Source organism: Atractosteus spatula, chromosome 26 (assembly GCF_055471065.1).
Source record: "Atractosteus spatula isolate fAtrSpa1 chromosome 26, fAtrSpa1.hap1, whole genome shotgun sequence".
NCBI lineage: Eukaryota > Metazoa > Chordata > Actinopteri > Semionotiformes > Lepisosteidae > Atractosteus > Atractosteus spatula.
This window is the reverse complement of record NC_142731.1, coordinates 7092960-7104203: the sequence shown is the minus strand read 5'-3', so window position 1 is coordinate 7104203 and position 11244 is coordinate 7092960. Positions and strand designations below refer to the sequence as shown.

Below are 11244 nucleotides of genomic sequence, written 5' to 3'. Positions count from 1 at the left end.
ATTGGCATTGTTTTGCAAACAGAAAGAACCCAGCCTGTGTTACAAATTATGCTGTGAGAAGAAAGGTCTCTTACATTACTGAGACCTGGTCTGACTTACAAGACTGGCATGAAGTTGCTCACTTTTCATTTTCCCAGTCTAGAACAAATGAGGGATTAGAGATTAAAGCACTGCACAGTCTGTAGGGTATGCATTGCTATATACCGTCCCAGAAAAATTATTAGGAAGCACTCTTTAAAGATGGATAATTCACCAACAGAGGCAATTCCAGCTGAAACATACCTGTAATTAATGGCATAAATTCCACTAGACTTTAAGAGATATTGGTCTACTCTGCCAATAGCAACTGACAGCTCTCAGAGGTTCAGCAGCTACTTACAGTATAACTTCAAATGAGCTTCCTGTTGGAACAGCAGTCTGCAAACCACCGAGTCTGTCTGAATTGACACATTAGGCAGGTCTGCTGTTGCCTTCAACCATACACCAGAATATGGACTCCTAAGCATGCCTTTTGTAAAGTCAGTTACATTCTTTCCCATAGCACTGTGCACAAAGGTAAAGGCCTAGACTGCTGCTAATTTTACAGTCCTTAAGAATCATAGGACATAACACGCGAAGGGCCTATGGATTTTAACACTGCATACCATTCTCGAATAATTTAAGGCAGCATATAAGACGCTATAATATGTTAAGAAATTTCATCCTGAAAACTTAACAGGACCTTGGCCACTGATGTCTCATGTGGCTTCTGCATTCGCGATCAGTGTCCTCTGCACCAGTGCTGCTTATAAAGCACATTATGTGTCCCTATGGCTCGTTTTATGTCACATTTAATGCATGCATGGACTACAATGTTGCATCTCAAAGCTACAATGTGGAACACAATCCATGCAGGTTTGGATTGGTTTTTTGCATTCCCATTCACTAATATGAATGTGCACAACACATCCTGGCACCTCCCAGTACATTTACTTTTGTTCTTCCTCTTGTAGGCTTGCACTGAAAAGCGCTTTCACTGAGAGGCACAGGAAAAGCTGACAATATTAAAAGTGAGGAGCTGTACAGTGACACACAGGGCAGGAAACGGGAAGTGATAAAGGGGGATTACTTTAAGAATGGGCAACCCAACACATGCTGCTCCTTTTTGGACTCTCCTGACAACCTGCCAAGAGGAGCCTGTTTCTTGGCTGGAGGTTACAGTAACAAAGTACCAGCCGTTAGGTCCTTCAGCCCAGTCTCCCAAGGTTCCCAAAGAAGCAGGTGCAACATAATGAGACAGCAAGCTGTTCTCTGCACCCACCACTCTCAGCACACATGCAATGGGCTACAGAGATCTTGATGAGCTACTTACAGTATGTCTGAGAGTAAGGTGTGCCCGCACAGAGGATCAGGTTCACTAGTCTACCGACTGAGGAACCTAACAGGGTTTTTACCAGAACATGTTCAAACCAACCTGCACGCTTAATATTAATGATATTTAACAACAAGTTACAAGTGTAGTGTAGGCATTTATTCTTTGACATAGCCTGGAACCTGTAGCATCCACTTAAAACATCTCTTTGACCATTATCTTTATGATTTATGGGGGGAGTTTCATTGTTTGTTGCTATATCCAAAGTTTTGTACAAAGTTTTTAAAGTTAATAATTCCCTTTTTATTTTATAATCTGAAAATGCTATGTTTTTATAAATATTATTTATTATACAATGTATATACCTGTATGACCGAACTAAGAGTATATATTTGAAGAATAAATTCTTGTGTCATGTTTGCTTTATTCCTTCTTTCCTGATGGTGAAAAAAGAATGTTTTTTAATTAACCACATTCCAATTCATTTGTACATGTAAACACTGAAATGGTGGAAGAAACACTATTCAGATCAACCCACCGACTAAACATCACATAAGCCACTAACAACAATTAACCATTTCCATAGAGGAATACAAAAACATTGAAAATCTCCTGCATTCTCAGACCATACAATAGAGAACAAGAAACAAGTCTTTCTATTAATATAAACACAATGACATCCAATCAGCCTTTTCAAAGAATGCAAGTAAGAAAATATCTTGTCTTAGTTTCATGAGTTGCAAAGTTTAAAATCCCATTTAAATGCGTGTAAATCAAGATGCACGACTAACTCTAGTGTTGAAGAATTACGGAGAGACACCTGGGTACAGTAAACCTCATAGCAGGAATCACCTGGGTGACCAGGAGCAGCCATTAGTGTAACACAGCTACCCTGGTGGGTGAGTAAGAAACTGCAGTTTAGGGAAACCAGACTGCACAAAGCTCACAATGGCCCAGGCACAGGAAAGAACATCTCAACTCTTAGGCACAGTGTCATAGGATCTACAAAAAAACAAAGTGAGTTAATCTCAATTTTAGGTCTCACCTGAAGGACGATACCTTCCACAGCACAGTTTCCCTGGTCAGTATACAGTACTAGGGCATTGCTTCAGAAATTCTAGTCCAGAGGGAAGAGCACCACCTACTGGTCCACCAGCACTACTTACAACAGCAGCCTGGTTTTCCCGAGAGGTCTCTCACTGCAGTACTGACCAGACTCAGCCTTGTTCCTGGACCTGATTGGAACAGCAAGCAGGTTGACCGCCTATTTTGTGTTTGATATAAATAAAATATCTCAAATGGAAAAGGCTAAAAGAAGAGAAGCTAAATTGAAGTACAAAATGCCTTTTCTACTATAACAGTACCAAAGAGAAAAAGAAAAATTAAAAAATATTAACAGACCTCTCTGTGTGAAAACAAACCCCTTCACATTATTCATTTTTGCCAAGCAAAAAAAGAGTGTATTTTGAAAGTCAGGAAAGCAATAAATCATGTAATAAAGGCAATACACAAGGTAGACAGCTACTCTCAATCCCGAAAGAGCATGGAAAGAACACTAAGCAGAAGCTTTATTTCTGTGTATCTGTGCTTTTATTGCGATAATACAGTTGCATCTGGCCACACATTTCATAGTTGTAACAGTTTTGGACACCAAGCACGTTCACGGTAGAAATTCGTACAACAGTCTTTTTTTAAAACTTCTGCAGTCTTAACTAAACAACAGCTCACACAAACACATATATATATACAGTACATGTATATGTATATGTATTCACACACAGTAAAATTGCACAGTAGGCGTGCAAGAACCGTTGTTGCCTATGTTAAAGGGTTGGGTTAAAACACAGTGACAATTATGCACACACACACATAAGAGAGTACTGGTTTTCCGATCACATAACATGCCGTAAATCTGTAACCATGTACGCCCACACACAGGGACATATGCATTATGCAGCACGTGCTAGAGGATGGACCAGAAAGGGCTGACTGGCAGTGGTGTGCCACAACAGCTAGTGCATATTCCTGCCCACCTGTGATGCGGAGGCACTTTCTTTAACAGAGGCCTCGGGCTTCTACCTGGTGAAGATCTGCTGGCAAGGGCCGAGCCTGGACTTTGAAACTAGCGGCTGCCCTTGATCCAAGCTGGACCCCCACGTCTCAGTGTGCTGCACTTCAGCACAAGGCTCACGGATGCATCTGCCCGTGACGAAGGTTTAAGATTCACACAAGCCCAGGAACACAGCCCACACAGACGCAGTCATACTGCAGGAGGGTGCAGAAAGCAAGCGTTCAAACACTCACTTACACTGAACAAATTGCAGCCTCCCCATATGGCCATCCTTGAAGCTACTCCAAGACAGTTCGTCAAACACCAAGGAAGGCTCTCCAACCCTACTTTCCACTTTCTCTTTGGTTGAGCAGATTAGTAAAAACACAGATAAACCCCAGTCCCTATTTTCCTTTTCTGTAGTGTTCTGTTACTTCCTAGCTTTGTGTCTTAGGGAAAAAAAACAACAATAAATTCATTTGGTTTGGTAAATCAGAATATTCATGGCACCCATTAACTGCGTTTATCCTAACTCTGGCTCAGACCCAGGCCAACACCACCTACATTTAAAGGGATAGTGTTTGTACAACACCTGCTCCCAAGGCTGATAGAAAATAATTTCTTTTTCTGTAAATTTAAAGATAATTCCTTCCAAATCAAGACTGGTTCTTTCAATACACCCCAGGCATGGAGGTTTTGAACCTCACTCTCAATTTCGCCAAACCATAGACACGTCAAGGAGGAAGGGCATATCTGGAGAGAGGGGCCAGAGTGGGAGCAATTCATTTAGCAAACTCTACAGGAAGCTTTGCTCCTGGAGGAATCAGAAGCCAGCACAAGCCTTTTCCAGTTTACTCGCTCATTCTTCGCCGGAAAACAAAAAGACAGAAGGAAGCAGCAGGGACCTGATGCATCAGAGATCCTTGCTCCTGAACTAACAGACACATGCGGTTTGCAAAGAGGTGATGGGCACTGAGACCCTTGGCTATTGGGAAGCAAAATACAGTATCTGCCCCCGATATCTTCGCTATAAGGGAGAGAGAAGATTAAACTATAGAATACCGGGTCAGTGTGTTAGCTCTCAATGAACAAGAAAACATAGGGTGCTGTAAAAAGCACACTGACAACAAAGCTTAAGGATGGATGGATTAGTAAACAGCCATTAACAAAGACCACACTACCCAGAAAACAACCTTTACCCGAGCACAGAAATACAGACTAGGATATCAGGCATGCTGTTAGGAACAAGCATTCCACACACTGAGAACTAGGTTTTGTCATGTACTGACACTCCTGCCCCTAGGTGTCTATACTGCCCCTTACTGGTCCAATCTAGAACTCTCTTTCCTTACATAACATAACTTCTCTGCAGTTACTTTAATCCACTGAACCATGCTGCTTTTTAATGCGCACACACCCACTTTCACACACATGGGGTTTCTGTACCATTCAGGTACCTAAAACGGATTTAATTTCATTATATATACATATATTCTGTGCTTGCTTAGAAGATGGTAATTGTACAATAATCCCACTCTGACAATCACATGGACTACAGAAAGGTATATTACAAGAACATTATTACTATTATTAATTTTCAAATAAATTAGGTCAGATGCCTACATTTCCAAGGCAAAAAAATAAAACGAGTCAACACATGGAGAACTACCTTTAATGGAATGATTGTAGTCTATGCATTTTATATATATATATAAGGTACAAAAATATATAAATAAAACAGTAAATGTATGCATATACACGCTAACTTTATACATATACTATACACATACATGTAGGCATAATCATCTGTTTATATTTAGATATTTTATAGTATATATATAAAACGCATAAGAGTAAGAACGAAAAGCTCATGGGCACAGAGCACAAAGCACAGAACTGCTATCGAAACAGCTTTCTTCACAAGACAAGTGGAACATTATTTCAGTTAGCTCCGATAAGATGCGATCTCGGGAGGGAGGGCTCCCAGTTGCCATTACACACATGCAGAGTGGAGATACAGCGGCAGCTGGGGAGGGGGGGACGGCGGCGGAGTGTTTCTTCTGTCTCTCGCCCGCTGGGGTGGGTGATATGAAGGAGGCCGGGCGGCAGACTTGTCTCCTTCTCCTCTCAGTCCCAGCCTGCGGGATGCTGTCGGGCCGCCCTACTCGAAACTGCGGTCCCTGTGAGGGAAGAGGGAGCAGGGGTGCCGTCAGGAGACCACACCGCCCCCTCCTGGAGGGGAGTCCCTACTCTGCAACACGCTCGGGAGCCGGGCACCCTGGAGGATAGGGAGAGGCTGGGGGCCAGCAGGCGTCTCCCCGATCTCACAAGGTTCCTGTCAGGTCCTGTCTAAGGGCGAGCTCTCCCTGGACAAGCTGCCGATTCTTCAAACCATTAGCACTGGTTTAAAGAGTTGTACCAAGGCGGAGTGGGTCCCTCGATCTCGGATCCGTCCTCTGTGCTCGCTAGTCATGCCAGCCTTGGTAACACGCAACGAGACTGCTGGCGTTAGCGCGGTAGATTAAGGCTGATGAGTCTCCATCTTGTGATCACGGAGGATCCCTAAGTCCTTCTACTAAAAGGCAGTTTGGAATCCAATCTGAATGTGTGGGTGATGTGTCAATGTTAATCCACTGCCCTTTCACTGACAGTAGCCCAAAACTCAAAAATGCAACAATACAAGACATACGGGCGATTGCTTTTTTTCCCCCCAAAGGAGCAAAACACAGCAGTAATGTACAAAACAAGAAGTGCTGACTTTGGCAGAAAAAAAATGAACATGTAATTACATGCTAATAGATTAACAATGAGTAACTGATGATTCCTGTTCTTACACAGAACATACTAATGGATTCAAAATAAAATAAAAGTACATTTCCACACGACCCTAATCACCTGCCAAGAAACATCACAAAGCTGTTTTTCTTCTTCACAGAGTTAATTGCTTAAGAGCAGGACTTCAGGTACCCAAAGAGGAGGAGGCATTACACAGCCGGGATATTTGGAGAGCTTGCTGGGGGAGTGATTACTTGCATATACAGGATAGACATACAGCTGATAAGAAAAATTCAAAGCAGAACCAAATTAACAAAATGAATTTGGTCCTGAGAGGCATATCGCATTGCTTAGCGTGGAGGACCCTGGAGGTGCTGGCTATGGAGAGCAGAGACCCCTTTGGACACTGTCTCCTTGTGAGGAAGAGACTGGAGAGTAGAGATGACCAGTGCTGAGCACTCAACTACTGCGGGTGTTTCTGGGGCTAATTAACTCCACAGTGTTTTAACATAGGGGTGTGGGAGGGAAGCAATGTTCTGTGGTTAGTGAACAGATCGTCCTCCCTGTGAATCTACAGGAAAAACCAGGTGCTCACAGGGGCTTGTAGTCTCCTCACTGGCACAGAACAAACTACAAGAGAAGGGGAGTGAGGGGGTGGGGAGGGTCATATTTAGTGACTGAGTATCAGACCCCTTACCATGAGTGAACCCATCAGCTGGGGAGAGATCGAGGAAAGGGGGTTAAATTCGGACGTGATTAGGGTCGTCACACCTGGCGGTTACAAAAAATGGTAAACAACCAAAAAGGAAAGGAAAAAACACTGCACTCACAGCAAACAACAAAACACGCCAATTGGTTTTTAAATGCAGTGAACAAAAGAGGAGGGTGTTTGGCGACTGGACTGTTGCAGCTGTGCAGTGCCCATGCAGCAATGAAAGCAGTGATGGAATAAGAGGAATGGAGTAGTGAGAGGGTGGTCACTGCGGCTAAAGTCACTGGTGGATAGGGCCTCATGTTAGCAGGCTTACAGGTACTGTATGGTCAGCGGTGTTTACCCGCTAGGAGGGCCAAATCAAATCACAGCTCTAGAAGGCATAGAGTAAAAGAGAAACGAGAAGCTTTAAACCTCATAATTAGCATGTGCAGATTGTTACAGGATATTTATAGAACACATTCACATCAGGAACAATCAGGTAGGCTTGAATCAAAACACCAGAATATTTGTAATGCCACATGGAGATATTTAGATGCTTCTGCTCAGTGTTTGGTATCTAACATGCTCTCGTAGGATTTGTAAGCACAGTGAAACCTCAGGCAGCTGGCGAGATTATATACTCATAGGAAACAAGACTCAGGAGATTCCAGCATGATAACCTGACGTTCCCAGTACTCTGTGGTACAGCCTAGCATGGTCCTAATACCATGGAGGGTCATTACAGCCAAACATGAGACCAAGGCACACAGCTTGTGAGCATTCGCCCTGATGAATACAGGAATTCATTCCAGTCACTGGGAGATTCACCAGAACTGCAGCCCTGCCCATCTCATCTACAGATTCCTTTATTTCCCCGACATGGTAACTGGGATGAGGAGTGTGTGAGTGTGGCGGTGTGTGAGTGTGTGCGTGGGCTATTGCTGTGACCGGTGTGAAGGCGGGGTGGGAAGGCAGCACGGCTCAGATACTCACGCTCCTTCCTCTCTCAGCAGAGCCAGGAACTTGCTGACCCTGTACTCCGCATCCATCTGGAAGACAAGCAAAGAGACGCATGGGAGGCGTGAGCAGCACACTGCGGGGAAAACACCAGACCCCCGTTGTGGGCATGCATGTTTCAGGACCCCAGAAAGGCATTATGTATGTCACATTTCTCATACCTCTATGGTGGAACCAGATACCTAGGTACAGTGAGATGCTTCGGTATATCACCGAATTCTCCCACCTCCACAAAACCCCGCTGTACAGAATACACACTGTAGTGCTCACTCACATTACCCACTGAGGAAGATCACATATTTCCTTCTCATTTTACTGTGTTTTTGTATCTGTGGTACTGTATTGAGACACAATCTTTCAAAAATTAGAAAGAATAAAAATATTTCAACAAGAGAAATATTTCAACGTCCCAATCTAAGAGAATATACACCATGCAAATAAAAGCCTTGTAGAATCTAGGATCTGGTGTAAGCTTACATCCTGCATCATCTAAGCCCTGAAATGGATCAAACCGATATGCAATGGGAGTCTTATTGATTTGCCTGAACTCTCCTCAGTCTCTCGGTTAGGCCTAATTTGGTTTTCCTCTTTTTTTAAGCCTACATTTTCTGAAATATACCCATCCACCAACCCCTTTCCTAAACTGCTTTATCCAGTACAGGGTTGCGGGAGGGAACCAGAGTCTAACCTGAGCAATGGGGTCTAAGATGGGACACCATTCCATCACAGGGCACACACAGACTCACACTCATGCACACAAGGGCCAGTGAGACAGAAGCCAACTAATCTGCCAGTATGTCTTTGGACTGTGGGAGGAAACCCACGCGAACATGGGGAGAACATGCAAACTCCACACAGATAGCACCCCAGTGCCGCAAAGGCTGCCACCGTGCTGCCCTCTTTTCTGAAACACCTTTAGTATTTTCTTGGGAACTGTAGGTTTAGAGGTGTTCTTCACTGTCTCTGCCTGGAGAGAACGTTTCCCTTTTTGGCTTTGCGGCCTTTCCTTTTTGCGAGTCCCTTTCCTGTCTCCAAGTTCAAGCTCGCATTCAGGCCCACTGCAGGGTCAGTTAGAGCCCCAGGCCGGTGTTTAACAAACAATTCAGCACTTAGAAGACCGACGCTGGACCACAATGCTGGTTTTCCAGGGTGCAGACAGGACAGAGCTGTGCGGTAATCATGCACTTCAATGGCTAATGCATTGAAGCACAGCCTAAGGGGGGGGTGGTGGGGAAGGGGGGTTGTTGGAGAGGAGAGCAGCTCACAACATGACAGAGCCCGGTCATAAATCCACATGGCGTACCTGCTCTCCAGCTCCTGCCAGACACACAGGGGAGCTGCTGGCCTGACAGCTGGGAGACAGATCCTCCAAGGCGGGGAGTGGGCCAGCCTATCCTTGATGGGCAATCCTTCAGGATGCACCCCGAGCAAAGAGCACACGACTGCACGTGCTGAACCTGCTCTCAGCACTGCGGACCTACTAACTGCTCAAAGCGTTCCTGTTGCCAGGTGTGAGAAACAGTCAACTAACCAAGTAAACAAACGCACAAAGATAAAAATGTTAAAAATTGCTTTCTTGGATCTCTCTAGGGCCACCACCTTTATAATGGATGCTGAAGCATTCACTTCTTATTGACCTGATATTTCAATCTCAAACGAAACAGTCCAAAGACTTTCAGCTCCCTACCACAATGTCACACTGCATGTCTGGAACCTTCTCACACTGGCTTCTTATTTGCTACGTTAGGAATAAAACTTGGCTGCCATTTGCCGTCACAGCAGAAAGTCAGTCCTTGCAACAACAACAAAAAAAATCCAAAAACGAAAAGTTAACACAACGCGAGCCGTAATCTTTTCGCTTGCCTGTGGCTACAAGAGTTAAAACGTCAGGAAAAAAAAAGAAAAGAGAAAAGAAAAAGGGGGGAAAAGATGAACAGGAGTGCAAAGTGAGCGCTGTTGCCGGGGGGGAGGATGTGTGTGTGTGCCGTCATGTCGGTGCAGAGCAGCAGTGCGGTGCAAGTCCCAGCAGACTCAGGCATACCGCCGGGGAAACACGGTGCGCGGCTTTAGCACATACCACAGCAATTACAGAGCTGGGCTCGACACAGAGGGGCCAGCGCTGCACAGGGGCCTCGGAGCGCTCAGGGCACGGGCAGACGGCAAAGGTGACAGGACCGTCGCGCCCGTGCCTCTGACGCGCAGGCAGCTCCACGGAACCCCACGGCCAGGTCGTTTCCAAAATTGCAACTTTTCTGCTTTTGCACAAAAAAAAACTTCTGCGCCCCAATCATGTGGAGGAGGGCGCATTCTGACGTGCAAAGGGAACCTGGGATTCTGTAACACTCCAGCCAAGGAACAGAGAGAACTTTAAAACAAACGCATTGTGCCAAACGCCCTGTATTTCTCAATGGGAGCCCCTTACCTGCAGAGACATCTCGATAAGCATCAGCAGTTTCTTGATGCCAATCCATACCCTCTTGCCCTTCACCTGCTGGGCGATGGTGGCCCGCTCCTTGTCCTTGAAGTTGCCCAGGAGCTGCGAGACAAGAGATCCGCTTTAGACACAGTGCCAGTTGAGGCCAGTATCCACTGCGCGTACGTTGACAACCTCACTAGTGAAACAAGTTTGCTCTTTGTAGCTTTTCTGATTACCCACTCTGCAGCACCTCAAACTGCAAATTTCTCTCCTGCTCTTCTCTCCTTTTTCCATCTTGTCTCTTCTTGCCCTTTTCGTTCTTAAAGCACCTATCCTGTCCTATATTCTGGGGGACACATTCATGACACCCGAAATCTCCTCCCCCCCTTTTCTAACTGCTTTCACCTCCAACACCTCTCCTTCACTCTCTCATTCTGTCTCTCTCGTTCCTCATCCTTTCACATCCCCCTTTCCCAGGTCTCTTTACCCTCCTGGCCACCCCTCTCCCCCTCTCTCTCGTGACCTCTCACCTCCAGAGCCTCGATGAGATACTCCCCAGACGAGATGTTGGGGATGTGGATGGTGGTGCTGAAGGCGTCCAGCATCTCCATCTCCTGCAGGACATCCTTGCGGCTAGTTGTGCCGATGATCAGTAGCTTGCGGCCCTGATGCAGGGAGAGAGACAGCACACCCGGTCACATGGGGGCAGACCTCCAACAGACCGCAACAAACTATCCATAATGTAGCGCAGCAGCAGGAAATCATGGCCTCATCACTGCACTTTGTGTCTTCGTTATTAATTATTTAAGATGCCTTAAAAGGGTTAACTAGGTGAACCAATTACTTGTCACATTCATGTAAGACACAAACATTTTATAAACCATGAAAAATGTGACATTTTCAATAGCTGCCTTGAGATACAGGTCTTATATTGGTGATAC

General features: G+C 45.2%; 1 protein-coding gene across 2 annotated transcripts in view; it reads right to left on the bottom strand.

Annotated features, from left to right (window-relative positions):
• Positions 1-2918: 2918 nt before the first annotated feature.
• The window catches only part of LOC148814739 (vesicle-fusing ATPase), a 50378-nt gene continuing 42052 nt past the window's right edge, over positions 2919-11244 (bottom strand). The window contains exons 18-22 of one of the 2 annotated variants that reach the window (XM_088906502.1): positions 10834-10968; positions 10310-10423; positions 7864-7919; positions 6874-6947; positions 2919-5581 (exon numbers count right to left, since the gene is read on the bottom strand). In XM_088906502.1, coding sequence (XP_088762628.1) covers positions 6917-6947; positions 7864-7919; positions 10310-10423; positions 10834-10968 — 336 coding nt within the window. In that variant the 3' untranslated portion in view covers positions 2919-5581; positions 6874-6916. The remainder of the gene's footprint in view (positions 5582-6873; positions 6948-7863; positions 7920-10309; positions 10424-10833; positions 10969-11244) is intronic. The other variant, XM_088906503.1, reaches the window with a different exon arrangement.